The sequence below is a fragment of the Mastigoproctus giganteus genome, chromosome 9, assembly GCF_048544385.1.
Source record: "Mastigoproctus giganteus isolate SK-2022 chromosome 9, ASM4854438v1, whole genome shotgun sequence".
Classification (NCBI taxonomy): Eukaryota; Metazoa; Arthropoda; class Arachnida; order Uropygi; family Thelyphonidae; genus Mastigoproctus; species Mastigoproctus giganteus.
Window position 1 is genome coordinate 67,808,175 of NC_143583.1, and position 24,599 is coordinate 67,832,773.

A 24,599-nucleotide genomic window follows, 5' to 3' on the forward strand; every position below is an offset into this window, starting at 1 on the left:
CGAACTTCATATTTGGCTGCACAATTACTCCCCAGGTGTTTTTCACTTTCCATTTCCCTGAGTGTAGTACCACACAGTTGGTACATTTCTCTTGGGTTATTGCTACTCATATGCAGTACTTTGCATTTGTCAATGTTAAACTTCAGTTACCACTTCTCAGCCCATTTGCCCAACTTATCTGGATCCAGTTGAAGTAGCATACTGTCTTTACTGTCATTAACAACCCTGCCAACCTTTGTATCATCTGCAAACTTGGACATAATCCTGATATACCTTCATCAATATCACTGATCAATACACAAAACAACAATGGGCCAGCACTGAATCCTGGGGAACTCTACTAATAACATTTGTCCATGAAGAGCAGTGTCCACTGTTACCGCTCTGTCGTCTCACACTCAACCATCCCTTTATCCATTGTAGCAACTTACCCTTAATTCCATACCTCTCCAATTTGTACAGCAATCTTCCATGTGCAATAGTATCAAAAGCTTTCCAGAAACCCAAGTATATGATATCAAAATTATTTTTGACATTCAGTTTCTTTGTGACCACATCACAGTATTCAATCAAATTGGTAAGACAAGTCCTCCCTTTAACAAACCCATGCTGTGTCTTAACTATTACTGCAGTCTTGTCTAGATGATCCTGAAATGCTTCTTTAACCAGTGATTCCATTATTTTCCCCAGAACACAAGTTAAACTAACAGGTCCATAGTTACTTGTGTCATCATTTGAACCCCTTTTGTGAATTGGTGATACCCTTGCACACCTCCAGTCCATGGGACATCCCCTGAGTATAAGGAAGCTCTCATAATTATGGCTAAGGGTTTGCTTACTTCCTTTGCTGCCTCCTTTAATATAACTGGATAGATACCGTCCACCCCAGGTGCCTTACTTATGTTTAACTTCTACAATTTCTCCTCCACTTTGCTCTCCGTTATTACAAAATCACTTATTTCCCTGTTAGAGTTTGATAAACGTTTGGCATTCCACTCATTGAATAACTCCTCATGTGTGAATGTAGATGCAAAATACTCATTCAGTTTATCAGCTACCTGAGCATGATCATCAATAGTCAATCCATCTATGTTAAGTTGTCCAATCTGATTCATCCCTTTCCTTCTAGAGTTTACGTAAGTAAAGAACTCTTTGCTGTTTTTTTTTTTTTTTGCCTCCTTTTCCAAAGATTTTTCGTAATCTGCGTTCACCTGCCTAACCTCCTTTGTGACTTGATTACAAACAAGCTTATATCTGCCATAGGCTTCTGTGTCACCTGATAATTTATATGCATCCCATACATTTTTCTTCTCTGTCACAAGCCTCATTAATTCATCTGACATCCATCTAGGCCTGAACCTTGAACAGTATTTCTTAGTTTGAATGAAAAGCCTAGTGGCCTCCAAGATTAAGTCCCCGAAGGTTTCCCATTTGATAATGATATAACTTTAATGATTTTCTAGAAACGAAGCTTTTTCCCCTTTAAACAAGGGATATGCTACTTTGAGCAGGCTGATCGTACCATACAATGCTCATTTTTCTCCTTAGAGTGTGTCCTGGTTATTAGTATTAGCTATATGGTGCAAGAAAGTCCTAGACTTTGATGAACCAGTCGAAAAAAAAAAAAAAAAGTAATTGATTAAAATATGGAAATGTTACCAAAAACATTCCATCGTCTACCATAATATTGGAAAAGATACATTTGTAATTTGTAATTACAAATGTTTGTCAGATGTGATCCCCCCCCCCCCAATTACGTTTGTACTTTTGGGGGGGGGAAATCACACCTGACAAAGATTCAGCATTGGGAATGCATATGTAGCTATTCTGCAAAACGAGAATGTTTACCTATCTATTTCAATTACATATGATGAAGGAATGCTATGAAAATATTACTAGCTATGATAAATACTTGTGGTGACTTAAAATGATAATATTTCTTGGGATACAGCTAATATTACTACTTTTTGTGTGTGAAAAGCTGAGCAAAATAAAAGTATCACACAGTGCAAGAATATATTGCCTATTAGAATTTAGTTTCAGGGCAGAAAAATGTAGTATCAGTATTAGCAAATGATGCAAGAAGGCAAGCTTATACAAAGCTTTGTTTCTTATAGCATCAGCCAAAAAAAAAAAAAAAAAATCTTTTCCAATTCACCTTTTCATCCCTTCTAACATACTTTGTATTCTTCCTGGACAAACCAGTATGTATTGCACCAGTCTCTTGTATAAAGATGGAGAGAATTTGCTTTGTCACTCGCTTTATATTAAACTGGACCTAATTAAAAAAAAATCTTTAAAAATTAAATTCCGAAGAACAAGCAAAGCAAAAATCAAAGAGGGTGTTTTTATCAGTTCCAAATTATAAAACTTAAAGTGAAAAGTTGCATGTTTTCTACATGAAAAGTTTAAAATGGTCACTCATTTTTCTCCTTAGAGTGTGTCCTGGTTATTAGTATTAGCTATATGGTGCAAGAAAGTCCTAGACTTTGATGAACCAGTCGAAAAAAAAAAAAAATTTCTTATGCACTATTAGAATGAAAAAATTATGGAAATATTGTTAAGTGACAAAGTTAACAAAATCACTGTAATTTTCATAAAATTCTCCATTTCAATTCCTGGTTATTCCCAGTAAAGTTATGTGACCATGTCTAGAAATTTGAGTGCACTTTCCAGTAGACTTCATTTGCAAGAAATAAACAGGATTGGATTTTAGAAGGATTGAAGTTAACTAGTTTTCTTCTCCCTACTAGCAATCAACACTGAAATAGCTGGTAGTGGATATTCAAGAAATTGTAGTTGTTCATATAGAGCAGGGTTTGTCAAACCAGAAAATGGAATGTAGTGTACAATTAGCAAAACTATATATAGGATTTTCAGCCAATGGCAAGTCATTAACACATGGAAAGGAGTTGGCAAAAGAACAGAGCTTCAGAAACTCCACCATTAATTGAAAAGTAAGATAACAAGAGCCACCTATCTTCATGCTTAGTTATAATTAGTAAGTTGTCAGAGAAGAAACCAGTTACCCAACCACAGAAGTTGGAAAGAAGACCATAAGGTGGATAGTTTATAATGGAAGGCCCTTGTGCCATACACAATCAAAAGCCTTAGAAATGCTGAGGGGTAGCTGCTACAGTTTCTTCCAACTTTTCTATGGCATATGTCCAAAATAAGTAACAGAAATCAAGATATCAAAACCAGTGGATCAATACTGACAGACTCCATTCTAGCAATTATTAATCATGTGGAAGGTTTCAAGATAATAGTCGACAGTCAGAAGTTACAGTTATTCCCAGTAGTTATATGATCATGTCCAGAAATCTGAGTGCAGTTCAATATGAGAATGGGAGCAATAGACTTTATTTGCAAGAAATAAATAGGATTTGATTTTAGGAGCAGCAGTAGACTTTTCTCCATTAGATGAGAAAAGTGTCTTTCCACTTTAATGGATTTCTCCATTATAGTGGAAAGAGTTCAGTTAAGTACAACTCCATGCAGAAGGAAAAACACCAATGATACAAGAGTGCAAAAAGGAAACACGAAACAGCAGTCAACTCTGGAGCACAAGTTTTAGAGACAAGTGGAGAAACGCCAACAGCATCTGGACAAGTCTTGAGAATATTAAGATTGTTCAAGATTCTTCTCATCTTTTTCTTTTGGGAAAACCAAAGGAGGCATTGAACAGAATGTGTTTGGTATGAGAGGAGAGAGTTTACAAATAAGATAGATAGATTTAATGCAAAAAATATATGAAGTAGTATTGGTAAACTCTCTGGATTACCAAAAATTTTTATAAACTTGTATGGATAAAGAGAGAATAAGTAGGTGGTGGCAGTGAGCAAGTTAAGCAGAAAGCAACCCCAAGGAACATATTTACCATTATATAGTTAGGAGATGGAACTTAACATGACATATTATAAATTAGAGATATTGTTTTCACAGGTAGTACAGCAATTAAAATTCCCAGAAATTCTGTAGAAAAGGCATCAGTGACTCTAATTCATCATATGATATAAGGGGATTGAGGAAAATACTGAGAAAGATGAATTTTTTTGCCTTGATATTGGTTTTGCCTGCCTCTCTCTTTTTTGGGAGTTAGCGCTAAGTCTGGTTCAAATTAAATTGGGTCAAGCAAGACAAGGAGATTGTCTAATTAGGGTGAGGTTTTTTTTTTTGAAATTTCAATGACATGTTATATGATCATTTGGGCAATGGTCTTTTGAAAAGTGTAGCCTGGAAACAGCAGAGCAACAGCAGTTGTATTACAATCGAACTATAACTATACAATTGGCAACTTGGTACCAAAGGAATAGTACTCCTCAGATTGCCTTGCGTGGTTACTGATTGCATAGGTGTAAATTAATGGTAAAAAAAGATAGTTATACACTCAACGAAGTATGACCATCATTCTCCAGTATGACCTCATATCCTGAACTAACAGTGGTATTAGTTCAGGATATGAGGCCAGCACAATCAGTTTATAACAGGAAATATAGGCAAGTAGAGCAATTTAGCAGGCTTTCAACAAGTTATGATTATGAGCCATGAGGGTAAGGGGCATCTATCTCTCAAGTGGCTCATTGATCAGTCACTGATCACCACACACTATTCCCTGATTCTGTCTGTTGTATGAAAGTAAAACTATGGTTAAAGTCAGAAGTAGTGCATTTTCAATAATTTCTGTTGTCTTGCAGTAAACAAGAGAGCAGTTAACAAACACTGACTGAGTTAGGTTGAGTATGCAGAATTACCGAGTTAGAGAAGAGAAGAAGATACACCTTCATGAACACAACTTTAGTGCCCAGAAGGTTACTTTGAATGACAGGAACTGATATTACTGTTACAGATTGACAAAAACCTATGCAAGTTTTTATCTAAGTGCTAAATGAACACAAATTGTGAATGCTTAATATTGTATCATATCACTTGAGCTATCACTTTGGCTCAGAATGGCCTGAATGCTTTGTGGCTGTTACAAGGTTACAGAAGACATCCAAAAATATTTCCAGGTATGTGGACTGCAGAATAGCCAATACTTTTTCATTGGTGGATGGTGGTGAATAAATCAGAACTGCATTTTCTGCCTCATCCCTCAAATGTTCAACTGATTATTATCTTTGAATCTGTGGGCCATGGATGTATAGTGAAGTCTTCCAAATGTTTGAGCCATGCCCACATAATGAGATTGGTGCATTGTCTTGCACAACAGCAAGACCATGGACAAGTGTGCAGGATCTGCAAGAATGGTGAGATAATGCACAGTTGCCATATAATGGTCCATATACAAGGTGTTTCAAAAGTGATGGTCAATAATTTACAGGTGAACTGTACACACTACAATATATATAAAAAAGCCTCGTAAACATGGGTCCTTAAGTGAATTGTTTTCTAGATATTGCACATTCCTAGTTGGGATCCACCAATGACAAGGTGAACTGTACAGAGTTGGAACTCACCACTGACTTGTTTAGGTTAGGCTATGCTCATTCTCACTGTTTCCCTTCTCTCAATGCTCTGGGACGTAGCAGGCATACTAGTACTTGTCAAAGGATAGTCAACATGGAAAGAGGTTACAGCAATGAAGAGTATGTGGACATGCACTTCATGTATGGTAAAGCCAATGGCAGTGCCCTCGAGACTGCACGTTTGTACAAAAGAAGCATTTCCCCGCCTTGAGGCAGCCCAACAGGTGCACGTTCATCAGGGTATATCAACACCTTAGAGAACATGGGTGCTTCTGCAAATGGAGTACAAGCAGGTAGGCCCAGAAGCATAACACCTGATGTTGAGGAAAGGGTGTTAGAAAGAACATCCTGTAACATCTGTAAAATCCTGTGGTGTTGAAACCAAAAATTAAAAATGTATTATCTTATGTTTAATAAAAAAAAAAAAAAAAAAAACACAATGTGTTATTGGGTTCAACATGATATTTTCACAATACCTCCATTTATTCCTCCGGGATGCAAAATACGCTTCCACAATTTTTTTAAGTTTGCACCGGCTGGCAAAAACTTATGTAAAGCCAAATTTCTGTAAGTAGAGTATTACGTAAGCCGGGGAGTGTCTGTAGTTGGCCAAAGCAAATGCCTTTCAAGAATATAAGCCCAAAACAAATGGTCTTTCAAGAACTGCACAAGGACTAAAGGGATTCTAAGCCATAAATTTATTAATATTTCAATACTTTTTATCTGCAATTTCATAACCTCTTCCTCTGCAGATTGTTCTGAGTTGACTTCTGCACTGTAACAACTTCATTATCCCTTGTCATTTCAAACCATGATGGATAACTAGCATTCACCTGCTTTTAAAGAGAAACAACCTGCTCACTGAAATTGCAAATGAAACCTTTAATACCTTCAGATAGTTCACTGACACCACCCCACAACTAAGGCTGAATGCACTCTGTTCCTATAGAGACAAGAATACTAAACAAAAGAAAACCTTCAACTCCTTCACACAAAACAGTGTCCTATTCACACTACTCCCAATGGAACAAGTGGATCACACCTTTAAGTTCACCTTCTTGCACAAAGCAGAATTGGACCCACCCCGACATTATAACTCAATATGTCAAGCATTAGCATTGATCAGCATCTCCAAGCAAGATACTGATCAGAGTTATAAATCAGTTAACTGTTCTATCTTTAAGGCAGGCTAGTTCAAATCTGACCAATTCAAATTTTTTCATTTAGCTATGGTGCTTTTATGACTTAATACTGAATAATATCAACTGATGGAATTGGGATATGAATGGTCATGTTTTGCTCTTGTATCTGCTGCATTTGACTTAGTTCCATTAACTGCATTCTATTTTCACTTGAAAGATTCTTTCTATTTAATCCTGTGCAATTGTTCATTAAACTTAAAATACTCTGATAACATTCAACTTCCAGGATCAGTTATTAACTAGAAGCTACAAGATAGAGGTTCCCAGATAGTTCCATATGAGCCCTGCACTTTGCTGCCTTCTTTATAATATTGTTTAATTGTATATGAAAGGCACAGCCTCAGTTTGTATGGGCACTGAGCAAATTGAGTTTGCTACTACTTGAGGCAATCTCATATCGAGGCACTCCACCACAAAAATCTATGCAATTGCTCATATCATGGCATAAGGAATAGTACACACTTCATTTAAAGTGTGCAGTGAAATACTGAGAAAACTTGTGAATATGAGTTGATTCACTAAGTAAACTAAGTTTTCTCGATGCTACATACAAACTAAGGCTATGCCCTACATATACGTTTTATAGCATGATGAGATCTTTGCCCCAAATTCATTGCACTTTTTTAAATAAAAACATGACCTCTCATACATAAATTTTCTTCTTTAAATTATTATCTTCAGCCTAAAACTGCACTTGGCCAAGACTCAATTCATCAACTTCTCACTAGTGTTGAGACCTTGTCCTCTGCCAGTTCTCATCCAGTGCTAACCTGTAATTTTATTTCTAGTATTTAAGTTCCTTAGAATCTTTTTAGACTTGAAACTAACCTTAAATACCCATATAGAGATCATGGCTCCTGAAGTTGAATCTAGTAAAAATATGAAAATCATTTTAAATTATATAAATATTTATGTTTTCTGGAATGCACTATGCTGATAAACTGTGGGCAGCATCCTTTGATCCATTTAAATGAGCCTGGAAGAACTCCCAATTTCCCACTACCCTTATCCTGGATTCTTGAAGAAATTAATTTCTCCCACCCTTGCTTACCATTTTGCAGTAACTAATATTAATTTTACTGTGAGACAACTGACAGGAAAATTAGACCATGTTAACATCTGGGATTTCAATGGTTTTAGAGTTCCACAAGCCTATCTCTGAAATTTACCTGCAATAATTTCAAGCCTGAATAGATTTTTTAAAGTTAATTATTACTTATCAAACCTTGGGATAAGGATTCTTGATTTTGAAGAAGACCTATAGTTATACAACTGAGAATACAGCAAAATTTAATTAAAATGTGTTATTTTTATTTATTTTTTTTGTTACTTTTCCTCATATGTAAAGGCCCTGCTGGTCTCTGTTCTCTGGATTTCCAGCTAATCTAATATACTCAAGATTTTTATTAGGTTGGTGGTCACAATTCAGTTGTGGTAGTTGGGTTCTTAGGCACATAGAGCGACTTAGACCATACTATGCCATATATATTAAGTCTGTGAACTGTATATGTTCTATGTTGATTTTCTGGATGAAAAACCCATGCAACCCTAATCAGAAACTGACTAACTCAGCAAAAAAGTTCATAAAAATTCCTTGCATCAATGATGGGATTCAAACCCAAGCATTTTCCATTTTGCGTGAGAAAAATGGCGATTTTATTCATTGTGCTACCCACAAGGGCACAATTTGACGGTCACAGAATATATGTCGAGGATGGTTACAGTGGAATTAATATTGGAGGAACCTTTGAAAAATTTGGGGAACTATTCAAGTGATAAAGGAGCAGTTATTACACCTAGATGTCAAGAACAGAGCACCAGTCACCAACATACAGCAATGGGAAATCATATATAAAACCTATAAAGGCCATAAAAGCAAAAGAAGAAAAAAGGAAACTTTTCCTTCCCCCATCACAAAAAACAGCAGATAATATATCACGATTTACTAAGAGGAAAATAATATTAGCTAAGAAAGAATAAATTAAATAGTTTTTGACTGTAAAAATTTAAGTTTAGTCCTCTTGAAATTAGAGACTAAACAGTGATTTTAAGTCATCTTAACTGGGCAAAAAGAGTCCTTCAGGACCCACCCATTTTTAGCACGTTCACAACAATCCTATCACCACGGTCAAAACCAAAAGGTTCCCCTACTCATCTCTCTACTGAAATCTATTATAAAATAGTTGCATGTAATTTTATTTTTGAAAGTGCAAAGGGAGTAAAGTTTTTACTAAAAAAAAAAAAAAATCAGCTTCTTTGCACCACGAGGCCTTCCCATTTTTCGAATGTAGCTAGTCTGCCATAGTTTTAATTTTATTTTTTTGGTTGTGTACAAAGACAAATTTACATTTCATTGAAGAATTGGCTTATACAAAGGTGACAAATGTAAAGAACCTTACAGTTCACAGAAAAACAGAAGACAAAAAAAAATTGTAGTTACAGTTTCCTTGGACTTGTATCTGATCATCAAGAAATAATTTTGTCAAAAGAAAGTTATTTACTGCAACCATGATATAAATTGCCAAATCATATCAAACAAGAATTTTCATGCATCCTATGCCATGCATGCACCTGCACATGCACTAAAGTATGCACTACTCATATAAGTTTTTTTATTATTTAATCTGCACCTACCAGCATTGTTGTGTTGGTAGGTGCAAGGACTGCTTCCATGGGCACACATGACTGTCCAAGAACATTGATGTATGATGCAGCATTCATGATTTAATGTCCCAGAGTCAGTGGACTTAGCCCATACAAGAAACACCCCAAACCATGACCCTTCCTCTTTCCTACTTTACAATTGGAACAATATACTAAAGTAGTAAGTATTCTTTAGGCATCTTCCATATACAAACATAGTATCAGACAGAAATAGTATAGTGTAACTCACAGCTCCACAGGACTAATTTCCATCAATACACAGCCCACAATGCCATTTAGTGGTGGCATTTACTATTGAAGGCTTGTGGGTTGTAGTTCTTGCTCAAAATTTTATGTAGCTCTCTGTATCATGGAAGCACTTATAGGTTTGCCTATGGTAACTCATAGCTCCAAACTCAGATTCTTGATGGGAATTTTTTTCGCATACCTGATCATTTCTTAGGCACGATGTCACCTCTGGCCTTCTACTTAGTAACTTACTAAGAAAGTGTGACCTGGAAACATTTAATTCCTGAACAATGGCAGTCATTCATTTTTTTCCCATGTACATCCAGCTATCATCCCCATCCCCCCCCCCCCTCTGTTTACTTCTTCCATATATGCTCGTTGAAATTAATTCTGGGCTAACAAATGAGACACTTTTACAGGAAAAAATGCTTGCATTCAGTTGCATAATTCCCTGCAATCAGAGGAGTGTCTCATGAGTTCTGGTGTAAGTGTTGATTAACATAAGACAGTTTCCTGCAATAAAACTAATAGTAGCTAATTTTATATGGCAGTAACTACAACTCTTGTAAGTGTACTAACTTTCATTATTAAATAATTTGTTTTAAGATTATTTTTAGCTGTACTGTCTAATGATCTTCTACCCAATAATGGTTTTTCTGAGCTGCAATAAAAAAATTAAAAACTTTTTATACAATGATATTCTCATATTACAGTGCAATAAGATGGCATACATTTATGGAACCTGAAGTCTAAAAGAGAGGCTACTGATTTATTACAAAAATAAAAAAAATAAAGTAAATGTGAAGACAGTATAAACTGTGTAGTAAGCATTCATGATCAATGATTCAGTCACTGGATAAATTCTGACAGTATATATTACAATTAGCATTAGCCAGCTGTTAAGTATTGGTATTAGGTCTATACCATAACATAATAATACTTATAAAATTTCTGTTGAGGTTACTTTCCAAAGGAAAAAGTATAAGGTATATTTTCAGATAAGTTTATTAAGATAGAAAAGAAACAGAAAGTGGACACATTGAGATGGAACATTTGTATGCAAGTTACTTCATCAACTGGATGTACTTCACTATCCTATTGTTGAAATCAACAGGATACTGTAATATTACATCATTTATCATAAATAATATAATGATAAATGATTATTATAACGGATGGAGATTACAAGTGAGGTATATATTGGATTTTCTCAATTTCTTGTTTTCTTTGGCATCTACACACTTTTAAACTTGTAATTTGTATGTAAAAAGTTTCTGTCAGATATTTTTTTTTTTACCACTTTCTCAGTTTTCATTATAGTGGACTTTCATTGTAATTTTACATAAAAAAAGGGTATATCTCATTTTTATTGTCACAGACTAATTCAGAATACTGAAAGGAAGTAATTTTGTTCTATTTATATGGGATTCAGCAAGAAAAAAAAAAATGTATTCAGTTTATAAATCACCAAGAGAGATATTCACCAGCCATAAAGTTCAAATTCTCAATATAAATTTAATTTTTTAATACACACTTTTTTAATATTAATAAATATTCAAGTGTGTTTTAAACTCATAACACTTTTGGTATGATTTGTGGAAGACACATAAAGGAAAATTAAGTTTTTAATAAGAAAATTAACAAACTTATGTACATTATGTTTAACTAATTTGTTTAATAAATTTAAAGGTCATACACAAACAACCAAGGCAAATTCTTCACACTAATTCAAGCACAATAAACAGTAAATGTTTCAGAATCTCTTCAGGCCCAGTTTTAAAGACCCAACAAGAGATGTAACTTCACTGCCTGATGCTAAGTGACTGAGCATGGTATACCTTGAAAACTGAGTCAAGAGGTTCTAAGGTGCTGACTATTTGCATTAATTATTTAGTTTGAAGAATTTGTCTTGGTAACTTTTAAATTTTAATAAACTAATTAGTTAAGCATCATTTGTGTAACTTTGGGTGATATATTTCTGTATTAACTTTTGTGAGTGACTTCTGAAGCACAATTTTTGTAAGGGGTGGGGACTGCAAAAATTGTTGTGTTTGGTTAAAACATCATAAAAAAATAAAAACTTGTCGTTACTTATTTTTTTTTTGCCATAACAGTCTCTTACATTTATATATGTATTATTTGATTTTGTCTCATCAATTTCAGGGCCCGAATTCCAGAATTTCTTAAATTTCAGCTTGCACAAGCCCATATCTTGAATCTTGTTAAACGGGCACACCCCTCTTATGCCAATTTTTGAAACCACCATAAACATCAAAACAGTTACTACTGCTCATAAACGAGGGCAGCATGTCTCTGTAGAATTAAAGGGGAATATGTAGATATATAGATGTAATCTGTGATATCAGTGGTGAAAGAACCTTCAAAACATTCTTCAGAGTTAAGATATTTTAGAAGTGTGATTATATACAGCAGTTCAGATAACTAAAAAAAAAAAAAAAAATTTTCAATTATCTTTCTTGCTGCTATATAGAGAATATTTAAATAGCATGTGTGTTTCCTATATATGCTTATGCTTCATCCTTAATCGAGCTATAATTTGCCTCCAAATAAAGTGTATTATTTTAAGTTTTAAAATTGAAAGAGTAAGTTTATCAAACATAGAAGTTTTGATTTCATTTAACAAAATATGATAAATATAGTCTTGAAGTGTTCTTATGATATGTAACTTTAATTTGTTCAACTTAATAAAATTAAATTTTGAAAATACTGCATTTTGCAATATGTCTAGAGATATTTATTGGGGGGGCTATTTTTTATTACTATGTTTTTAAAGAGAATAATCTAAAAGAAGCACTGAAAAATAGTCATAAGAGTAACTTGTTTATAAAATTTTACAAATTTTTACAAGAAACTGAGAAAACACATCCAAGATATGACAGCAGGGTTCTAAGTCCAGTACTTATTAAAACTTTAAAAGTGAAACCACGGGAGAAGGGGGGGGGGAAGAGAGACAGATAAAGTATTTTAAAAATATAATAAATATTTTTGTAATAAAATTAATAAAGCCAAAATATCAGGCTCCCAGTGAAATAAAATATTTTAATACCCATATATTTTCACAAACTAAACAACAGTATTTAACAATCCCATCTTGTATATTATTATTTTGTAGATAACGTTATGCCTCAAGCAATTTTTTTTACAGCCAAGTTATAATACACATGCAGATAAAAAAAAAAAAAAAAAAAAGAAAAAGAAAAAAAAGCAGCTTTTCTTAATAGCATTGTTGTTTTACTAATAAATTATTTTTAATAGGCAAATTTTATTCTTTTGGTTCTTTCCTTTTTTGTTCTAGGTATAATATGTCCGATAGACAAAGATTAAAACAACATTCAAAAGAAGAGTCTGGTTCTGTTCCTATCTACCAAAGACACTGTAAATTACAAAACTTTAAAATTTCTGCAATAGTGTAAAGTGTCACAGGCTTCAAAAAAATTCATCCATCTTTACTAGATGTTTTCACATACGCAGATACCTAAACATGTATTATGGACTTATTTGCAAAATTTGATAATTTGGACTGCATCAACAAATGCTCTGTACAAAAACAAATTTATATTTCATAATAAATATGCTTCTAAAGAAATAAATTCAGACATATATACAGGTTAATCTTCTCAATGTAGTATTTCAACAATTTTATAAGAATTTGCAAATTAAATCATGCTTTTATACTTTTATATTACACTTTCAATTTTAAACTCACAAGAATTACTGCTCATATCAACAAATCTGCAACTGCAGTGGTATGAACTTTTTTAAAATGTATTTAAGAATGATATTTCTTCACCCTAAAATGCAGAAATGCTTAATTAACCTGTGATGAGTATTGTAGAAAATAAGTACAGTACTGTGAAGGTGGAATAGTTCTTTCTATGAGGAAATAAAAACAGTAGGTTAAAAAAAAAACCTCCACTGTTATATTATCAAAATGATTCAAGGGAAACATTTCTGATTTCAAAATATACATTCATAGACATGATAAACAGTAATTATTGATACAATATAGGAAGTAAAAGGGACTTTTTTACCAGCACGCTTGAAATGTGGTTGACTGTATATGTATAGTTCTTTTTTTTTTTTTTTTTTTATTAATAGCATCAGTGATTTCCTCAGTTATGTTATTCTCAACATGAAATTTATAACAGCTGCCAATTATTAATTGTTAAACTTAGTGAATCTTCTAGTTCATGAGCTATTTTTTCAGGAATGCCATGACTAAGCCAAAGCTGATGAAGCTCTTTGTACCTATCTGAACAGAGATGAAGAGGATTTCCCCTAGCTAATCCTATATCAGTTTCACCATAATCATCAACATAAGGTGGAGGAAGATAGCATCCTGCAAAATAAAGTTAAATGTCAAAACACAAATTTAATTAGCAGAAATACTAATATAATATATATGTTTTGTATTGTATATTTACATATTTGTTATTAATGCTACTAAGTATGTTCATAACAGTAAGTGTATTATTGTGTCTAATAGAAGTATGTGTTCACAAGTTGATTTACACATTATGCAGGCTGAAAAACCTGAAGTAACTCATGGGGTGGGGAACCCTATACCCTCTGCCTGAGATTGGCTAACTAAAGCCTCAAATGAAGAGGACTTAGAAATTCCCCTAGTTGTTGATAAGAAGTGAACCCAGACCTTTCCAAATGAGTGGCAGACAGCAATGCATCATGCTGACCAGGCTGCCACAGAGTTCTATTTTGCACTGCTTGATTGGTTGTTTGGTTTCTGCTTTTTTGGCACAAAAGCAGCTGAGGCTAAGTGCACCATGGCCATGCCATAAGAGATAAAAAGAATACAAATGTAAAATAGAATAAATGCTAGTATACTGTATACTCAGACTAAAAATATATGCATACAATTATATGTATTTGTAAAAATTAATAATTTGTAGAAAATTAAAAACATCTGACACATGGTCATTGTCTGAAAAAATCTGACTGAATGTATAAGGCTCAGTCAGATGGGTAAAAGTAGTAAAACATATACCTCAAGTATAGATAAAATTAACACAATTAATTAATGTGTTTTATAGTTAAAATGGTGTTACATGACTCACATTGGAGGGTGGTCAACAGCCCTCAGCAGGAACGAGTGTGTAAGATGATTGTGTCCTATGCAGAATTGAGCAAGAACAACTTCCTTGCTAAGATTCCTGCACAAACTAGACTGTCATATTTCAATTAAAAGCTTTATCTGTTGTCTGTCTGCCTATGTCATAAATCTTGCCACTAAGTATATCTTGTGTATTATTTGCCTGTAGTATGTATAGGGACCTGATAGGCAATGATTATTAGTGGGAATTGCTGATTTTTCTACGGTGTCTGCCAAATCATTTCTCTGAATCCCAATGTGTCTAGGAATCTAGCAGAAGCGAATATCAAACTTGGGTTCATAAAGAGAATGTATCTTCCGCTGAACCTGAGACAGAACTGGATGAGAATTATGTCTCAAAGATAATAAAGCCTGTAATATGCTCAGAAAATCAGAATATATTATAGACCTTTGGTATTGCTGTAATGTGATCCAAGACTTGCCCTATAGTATGCAGCTCTGCAGTGTACATGCTGAATTTAGGAGAATCTGCTGAGATATAACGGTGTCTGGAAAGACAGCAGTAGCAGCAGCAGCAGATTCCACATAATTCTGACTTCAAGCCATCTGTGTAAAGTGGCAGGAAGTCAGAGTGTTCAGTTCAGTGTGCTAAACAGAACTGCAGGTAGAGAGATAATGGAGTATCAGACTTTACCTAGTTCTTAAGGGAAAAGTCATATGATGGAATATGAGCATGCCAGGGTGAAAGAGTTTGCTTTAGTGTTTGGGCAACCTTGTTTACTGTGATGTTAAACTCTCTGAGTAGCTCTTGAACACTAATTCCAAAAGGACAATTGGCAGTTTTACAGGCATTATACAAAATTTCCCAATGTAGCTCAAAAATGGATGTCCATGTAGGATAGTCTGGCAGGAATTTCAGTTTTAAAGCATATTTTAGAGACAACTGCTTACGTTGAAGCAATAGCAGTGGTTCATTTGCTTCCATGTATAGGCTCTGGACAGGTGATGTTCGAAATGCTCCAATAGCAATATGCATAGCCTGATGATGAGCAGGGTCCAGCCATCGAAGTACACTGTCTATGGCTGAAGCATATACCTGGGACCCGTAATCTAGTTTGGATTGTACAAGTGCACGATATATGCATAGTAAGGTATATCAGTCCACATCCCAACATGTAGAGAAGAGAGGACAAGGAATATTTAGTCCTCTTGTGCACTTTATACAGAGTTAACGGGTATGTTCCAGAAAGGTTAACTTTTTATCAAATATGAGTCCCAAGGATTTTATGTCTAACACTACTGGAATAGCATTTTGTCCAAGCCTTAATTCAGATTCCTTACCATCTGATCTGAACCTGCCTGTTTAATATATCAAACCTGTTCCAACGAATATTGTTATAGGTGCATTATGGCCTTAGTAGCCCTTGCACCAATAAATCAAACCAACCAACAACAACAATTCAGGTTCAGGATAAAGATTATGCTTACTACAAAAGTGTATGCAAACAGTCTTCTGTGGCAAGAATCTGATTCCATTAGCAAGTGCACAGGAATTAAGGTGATCAATGGCATGTTGCAGTTGTCTTTCAGTAACCCTCATATTGCATGACTGAGAAAATATGCTATGGTCATCAATGTAGAGGGCTATGTTTGCAATTGGAGGAAGTTGTTCTGTGATGGAATTTATTTTGATGGTGAAAAGCATGACACTTAATATTGATCCTTGTGTACTCCCTCCTCTTGGCAAAAGGGACAAGAGAGTGAGGATCCCACACAAACTTGGAAAGACCGAATGCCTAAAAAGTTTTTAATAAAAACAGGAAGATGAAATCTAAGGCTATGCAATTCTTTTAAGATGCTGAATTTCCAAGTAATCATACATTTTCTCCACATCAAAGAACACAGACACAAGTTGTTCACATTTTAGGAAAACATCCCGGATGGATGTTTCTAGTCTAATAAGATGGTCCAGAGTGGACCAGTTCCTTCAGAAGCAGCACTGGATGATGGAGAGCAGGTCGTTTGATTTAAATACCATATTAACTGAAAATTAACCATTCTCTCCAAGATTTTTCATAGACAGCTATTCACAGCGATAGGACGATAATAGGATCATTTCTTGGCTATGCAAAGGCAAGAATGGTTGCCATGCACCAGGCATCTGGAAACTGCTGTTCAATAAAGATTCTATTATATAGAAGGAGCAAGTGATCTATAGATTTTGATAAAATTTCATAATGGATGCCATCTGGTCTAACAGCACTTGAGGGTGAGAGCTCTTTTTAGTTCCTGTATAGTGAATGGCCCATTGTAGAGATAAAGACCCTTTGATGTGAAATTAAGTGACTGTTTTTCACTTTTGTTTCAGGACCAAGTACTCTGGGGAGTTCTTGGTCGTGAAACAAACGTTCTAACATGTCCACAGAGATGTTAGAAAATATTTCCCCAAGAGCATTGGCTATTGCATTTGGCTCTGCAATAGTGCATCCATTGCATTCTAGGATCAACAAAGGGTGAGATGTATATTTTCCCTTCATTTTACAGATTTTATCCTCTACCACCTTAGTGATAGTGGACTGAGTAAAAGATGACGTAAAATAGATCCATGATTCATTTTGACTCTAACTGCGAATGTAGCATGCTTTGGCTCATGCACATTTAAAAGCTATTAGATTGGCAGTGATAGAATATTGTTGAAATATCTCACAAGCTTTGTTTTGAGCCCTTTCTGCTGCTGTACATTCTGAATTCCATCATGGTTTAGGAAACGTTGGAAACCAGATATATGTTTCTGGAATGGCAGTTGCAGTTGCCTGGACTATATTTTTTATGACATACAACAACTGCATCATTGTTAAGCTCCTGACTTAATGTAGTGAGGTCAAACTCTGCCAGATGATGAAAGGCATTCCAGTTAGCCTGCTCAACCTTCCACTGCAGCAACCTAAAAGGAAGACATGTCTCCCACCATGTAAGCAGGTTATCATGGGGGAAGTGATCACTTCCATGTGGGTTCTCCTCCACTTCCCAAGTGAGTGAAGGCAGTAGGGAAGGGAAGCAGATAGAAAGATCAATGGTAGAAATGTATGGGTAAGCACATGTGGGAGGTGTTAGTTCCCACATTTAGAAGGAAGAGGCCATTGTCACTGAGCATATACTCTACAACACACCCACCTCCATTAATGTTAGCACTATACCACCCTATGGGGTAGTGCCAGCCATTGAAATCCCCAAGTAGTAGGACAGGGGTTAGTGCACCATGAGATAATTAAGGTCTGTCTGGGAGATGTTGGCCCCAGGTGGCAAGTAAATACAACAGACCGCTAATAAAAAACCAACCATAAGTCAAATAGCTACCGCTTCTAAGTTGGTGAAAAGCAGCACGGATTAGAATGGGGTCTGGTTGCCCAAAAGGATGGCAACTCCTCCAAGGGCAGGTCCATCCCCAGTTCAATCCTTATGTATGATCATAATATTATGAATGATGGGTTTTCATTTGCCTTCAAATGTGTTCTTGTTTATACTACGGCACGGCCACCAGGTCAGTATAATAAATTATCAATACAAACATTAATTGTATTTAGCAGTCATGGGCTCGAACCCGGGTCCACTCAAAGAGTGCGTGCTTACTGCACTCTTGCTCTTGACCACTCCGCTAAATCAGGCCCTGCAAGCAAAAGCAAACTGGCTTGTGCTTTTGCAAGAGGGTCTTGATGTTGTCTGCAAGAGGGTCTTGATGTTGTCATCAAGACCCATTGGAATCCACAATAAGCCATTTGTGAGTGTCCATATTTCAGGCACCTAAAGCACCATAAAGGATTTGGGATGTATAGATGCACTGGACGATTGATGTAGCCAGCTTTGATCTCATTAGGAGACACCAGTGAATTAAATGTTAGGATGATGTCTCTAGTGGGAACAAGTTTCCCACCCCAACATGTGGAAGATCTTTTAATAGAGATCATTCCCTGTGGTTTTATTTCGGAGCAGATTTTCTCCTCGGTAACCTCAAGAGGATCCCAATTTTAAAGAGACACCTCTCAGTGAATTTAGTGTTCTATGGGATGTTATGATAATCAGCATTCCTCCAATTAATGGTGCTTGGAGTAGCTGCTCAGAGTGGTTGTTGTTTCTGGTTTCAATTAAGAGGTCCCAGGAACAAAGCCTCTTAACTGATTTAGGGGAACCTGCTATTCCTCCAAACCCTTCACATAAGCATATATAGGATAGTAGACCCAGGCCGGTTTCATTATGCCTGGGGACAGGCACCAGTCCATGTGTTATCTGTTCCCTTATGGCCAAATGGCCTAGAGTTTCTACACCATCACAGAGAACATAGGTGGAGATGGGCTTTACCTTGGAGCCACCATGACGCACATGCGTGCCCTGGATGATGTGAATGGATATATATATATATATATATATATATATATATATAATTATATAAATGGGGAAAAAAAATGTATAGAAAAGGGTGGCATTTTCCCAATAGAATGGATGATTAAAAATCTTGGGATAGGCCCTGATGGTATTTAGGTTTGTTATCTCTTTGCTGCATTAGCATTATCTGTTTCTCTGTTTGTATTTGCAGACAAGGACCATGTTGAGGTCCCTAAAGAAATAAGTTTAACAGAATTCGTGATGTTTTTAATTTTGGTTCAGTGCCCGGGCTCTCCACACACCACGGAGTCCAAATGGGCCGCCCACTACCTGGCAAACAATAATGCACTCAGGAGCAGGACATCAGGGCTACCCAGACACCATACTAGCACTGCAGCCAGCTTGGATCCTGTCCCTTGGACTATGAGGGTAGAAAAGTGGCATTGAAAAGTTGACCCTCACAAGTGAACCCACTAGCCAACTGATCCTGGCTGCACCTTCCAGGACAACCCGTCTTGTCAAAGCAGGGGTCGAATGGTGTGTTGAAACTGGGACCCTTAACCACTAGGATCCCCCTTTCTGAATTTCCATTGGTCTCAGTGCAGGCAGACATGCTGGATTCCTATGATGTTAACCTTGGCTGTGGGATCCTAGTGATGCTAATCTCGATGCCCAGCAGCATTACTGGGAGGTCCCCACGTCAAGGGATACTGTTTGAAAAAGATGCTCAAGTGTATACTTCACTTATTTTCCAATGTATGCAATATTGATCATCACTGATAAAAAAACACTTACAGGGTAAGCCAAAAATTATAAGACACATTCTTTGTAATGCATAACACAGGTGAACATAAAATAGCAATAATATAAAAAAAAACATTAAAATTTTATAACCATCTTTAGTTAATTGATTAATGCTCAAAATGATAGGCAATAACTTCAATACATTTTGACATATTGTAACAAACATTATTGTTCATAAAGATGAATTAAGCGTTCTGTTTATACTGGACCACAGATCAGATAAGTTTACATTTAGTCACTTTTCAATAAAATTATCTTTTTTTTTTTTTTTTTTCAAAGTTGTGGATGGAAAGTTGTTAGGGATTTCTTGGTGCATCAATATACCTTAGTCATGCAAGTTGCTGGGATCTTCAAGAGCTGCTGGGAGTCATGGAACAAGTAAATACATAGGCTGTGTTAGGGTAATCAAGAGTAAGAACAAGTGCATGTATACTTGCATGTACACTAATGCTAGAAATATAGTAAATAAAATTGATGAATTTGAAGTGCTGATCAAGACATCAAAGGCAGATATTGTTGGGATATCAGAGACATGGTGTCACGCAGATATAAGCAGTGCAGAATTGGAATTTGGGGAGTACAATATGTACAGAAAGGATAGACAGGACAGGAAGGGTCATGCTGTTAGTTAAGAAACACAAAATCTAAGGAAGTGCATCCAGTTGACATGGGTGGACAGTGCAATGTTGAGTCTGATTGGTGTGACAAACACTGGGAAATGGAAAATGAGAGGAGTATGTTGTAGGCCTAATGACATGATTACAATGAACAGTTGTGCAGGGAATTAGAACGGGCCAGTAAATCAGAATGTATTGTAATGAGGGATTTTAACTTTCCAGATATTAAATGGAACTTGTGGGTTGGTCACTCACATGCTAGCAAGACTTTTGTGGATTTATTGGAGGACTGTTTTCTACAGCAACATGTTCGAGGGGCAACCAAAGGGAGCAATACCTTTGATCTGATTATCAGCAGTGATTATTCATACATTAAGAATTTGCAGATAAAGGAACCACTAGGTGACAGTGATCACAGTGTACTGATGTGGGATTTACTTAAAGATGTAGCTACCATCAAGGGTAAAGGGAAGGGTTTTTGTTTTGTAAAGGTGACTACAGAGGTCTCAGACAATTTTTAAATTCTATAAAGTGGGATCAACTGATGTTACCAACGTTGAATTCTAAATGGGAAGCCTTCAGGGGCTTAATCTTGGAGGCTACTAGGCTTTTCATTCCAACTAAGAAATACTGTTCAAGGTTCAGGCCTAAATGGATGTTGGATGAATTATTAGGCTTGTGGCACAGAAGAAACATGCATGGGTTGCATATAAATTATCACGTGACACAAAAGCCTATGGCAGATATAAGCTAGTCTGTAATAAAGTCACAAAGGAGGATAGGCAGGCGAAAGCAGATTATGAGAAATCTTTGGCAAAGGATGCAAAGAAAAAAAGCAAAGAGTTCTTTACTTATATAAAGTCTAGAAGGAAGGGAATGAATCAGATTGGTCCACTTAACATAGATGGTTCGACCTTTGATGATTCTGCTCAACAGCTGATAAACTGAATGAGTATTTTGCATTTACATTCACACGTGAGGAGTTATTCAAGGAAGGGAATGCCAGAAGTTTATGAAACTCTATCAAGGAGCTAAGTGATTTTGTAATAACTGAGAGCAAAGTGGACGAGAAATTGTTGAAGTTAACCATAAAAAAGGCACCCGGGGCAGATGGAATATATCCAGTTATAATGAAGGATGCAGCAAGGGAAGTAAGCAAACCCTTAGCCATAATTATGAGAGCATCCTTAGAGTCAGGGGAGATCCCCATGGACTGGAGATGTGCAAATCTAATCCCAATTCACAAAGGGGAGTAATACAAAGGGTGACAAATAATTATAGACCTATTAGTTTAACTTCTGTTCCAGGTAAAATAATGGAGCCACTGCTTAAAGAGGTGATACAGGAACACTTAGACAAAACAGCAATAATATCTCAGACACACAATAGGTTTGTTAAGGAGAAGTCTAGTCTTACCAATTTGATTGGATACTACGATATGGTCACAAAGGAACTGGTTGCAAAAAATAATTTTGATATCATATACTTGGATTTCAGGAAAGCTTTTGATACTGTTGCACATGGAAGACTGCTGTACAAATTAAAACGGTATGGTATCAAGGGCAAGTTGCTACAATGGATAAAAGGATGGCTGAGTGAGAGAAGACAGAGTGGCAATCAGTGGACACTGCTGTTCATGGACTAATGTTATTAGCAGAGTGCCGGGCCCATTGTTGTTTTATGTATTTATCAATGATATCAATGAAGGTATATAAGGTGTAATGTCCAAGTTTGCAGATGATACAAAGGGTTGCTAATGACAGTAAAGACAGTATGCTACTGCAACAGGATCTAGAACAGTTGGGCAGATGGGCTGAGGTGGCAACTGATGTTTAACAATGACAAATGCAAAGTACTCCATATGGCTAGCAGTAATCCAAGAGAAAAGTACCAACTGTGTGGTACTACACTGAGGGAGGTGGAGAATGAAAAAGTAAAAGTAAAGTGCAGCCATTATCAACCCACTGCAGGATGGAAGCCTCCTCAACAATTCATGCTGAGGGAATTGAATGAAAAAGACCTGGGGGTAATTGTATAGTCAGATATGACATTCTCTGTGCAATGCAGATGGGCTAGTAGAGCAGGTCATGGAGTTTTGTCAAGGATATATAGGAATTTTGCTAGAGACAAGAAGGTGATTATCCCTTTGTATAAGGCAATGGTCAGGCCACATCTTGAGTACTGTATACAGGTCTGGAGGCCTAATTTTAGAAAGGATGTTGAGTTGCTAGAACAAGTAAAGAGAAGGGTAACCAGATTGGTGAGAGGAACAAAGGGGTGTGCTTACGAAGAAAGGCTTAAGTTTTGCAAGCTGAAGCATCTGGAGACTAGGTACCTGCGAGGTGATCTTATCGAGGTGTATAAGGCCTTGAATGGTTTGGTTTGAGCAGGCTCAATGCTGATTGGATACTTCCGCTTGCTCAGATTAAGATCTTGAGGTGGCACTGATTCAAATTGAGGAAAGACAGTTGTAGAATAGATGTGTGGAAGTTTGCTTTTAGCCAGCGGATAGTTGATTGCTGGAACAGACTTCCATCTGTTGTTGTAGAAGTTGATAGCTTAAATAAATTTAAGGCTGAACTAAACAAACATTTGGAGTGACTGGATTGGTGAAATAGTTTTTTTTTTGGCTGATGCTGTATAAGCTTGATTTCTTGCATCATATGCCTCAACTAGGACTCACAATACCGGTATTAATACCAGTATTTAAAAAAAAAAAAAAAAAAAAAAAAACATTTTTCAAAATAAATTTTGATGACAATTAGGTGCAATAAAGTAAGGAAAAAACAAGTAATTACTTGAGTTAAAGTTTTAAATCAAACTTTAATAACTTTGACTACTAGAAGCTAAAAACTTATATATGAATACTTGCTGATGCTATCGAGGGTAAAAAAACTGCTAACTTGAGGGGAGGGGGGGGATACACAATAAGTTAATAGCAGCCACAGGCAGAAGTGCAAGTGATTTTTGCACTGTTTTTTTTTTTTTTTTTAAATGTTGTATTTGAATATTGTATTAAATATTCTAGCAAAAATTATTAAACATACAATTATTCTAAAAAAAAAAAATAAAAAAAAAAATAAGTATCCACACTACCTGTCCAAATAAAATGAGCTCTTAAGAAACTCAATAGTGTTATCGTTTAAACTGGATCTAATTTTGGTACATATTTAATTAGTGGCAGAAAACGTCCTTTTGGATTCTGTGCTGGTTGGTGTTTTGTACAGAAATAGTAGTAGATGAGTTGCAGTTTAATCCCCCCCCTTATTCCCTCATCTTCAAAAATTCTTATTTCCTTTTTATCGAAAATAAAAAATATTTACTTTTTGATTTTTTATGGCATTATATCCATATTAACGAAAGAAAGTGTCTGACGGTTAAGCTTGGTGAGGAAACCAAATCTAAGTTGTGAGGGGTGGGTTATTTATTTATTTATTAATTTTTATTTCCCTGTACCTTAGTATCACCTTCAAATGGCCATTGTTATGATTTTCGTACAGCAGCTACCCTCAAGCACTAAACCCCCAAAAGCTACCTGACTGCATTAAAAAATGAGAATTTCCAGAAGCTGAGGGATATTTCCAGAAGATGAGGGATGACACCCTTCATTGCAGAAGCAATGAAGGGTGTCAACATGCAAGGACTTATTCCAGCCTTTTCAAGACTCATTGGAGGTGAGTGTTGGCTGTTTCAGTATGACCCAGAGGCAAAGTGTAACAAAATACAGTGGACTTCAAAATTATCAACAAGGCCCAAAACAGTGTTGGCAGAAGTCCAGGATCAAGATGATGCCGTTCATGTTTTTCAACAAACAGGATGTGATTCACGAGGAATTTGTACTTGAACGGAAGAAAGTCCATGCTACATTCTATGCACAGGTGCTTCAAACTATATTGAGGTGTATTTCCCAGGCGAAGCTGTAATTTTGAAAGAAAGGTTCATGTTGCATGACAATGCCCCCACTCATGCCGCATTTGCTGTGAATACATTTTTGATGAAACATGGCATTATAAGAGATCAACCACCATTCCTACTCACCAATCTAGCACCAGTGGACTTCTTTCTCCTTCCCAAGATGAAACTGTCTGCAAGGGAAAGAGATTTCAAGATGCTGAGGACAATGAAAAATGTGAACATGAATGCCATT

The 24,599-nt window shown here is 35.9% G+C and overlaps 1 protein-coding gene across 2 annotated transcripts in view; it reads right to left on the reverse strand.

Moving 5' to 3' along the window:
• Positions 1–13,654: 13,654 nt before the first annotated feature.
• The window catches only part of Ubr1 (Ubr1 ubiquitin ligase), a 221,061-nt gene continuing 210,116 nt past the window's right edge, over positions 13,655–24,599 (reverse strand). For both annotated transcript variants that reach the window (XM_090381546.1, XM_090381547.1), the window contains exon 11: positions 13,655–13,922. In XM_090381546.1, the coding sequence (XP_090237672.1) occupies positions 13,723–13,922 (200 nt within the window). In that variant the 3' untranslated portion in view covers positions 13,655–13,722. The remainder of the gene's footprint in view (positions 13,923–24,599) is intronic.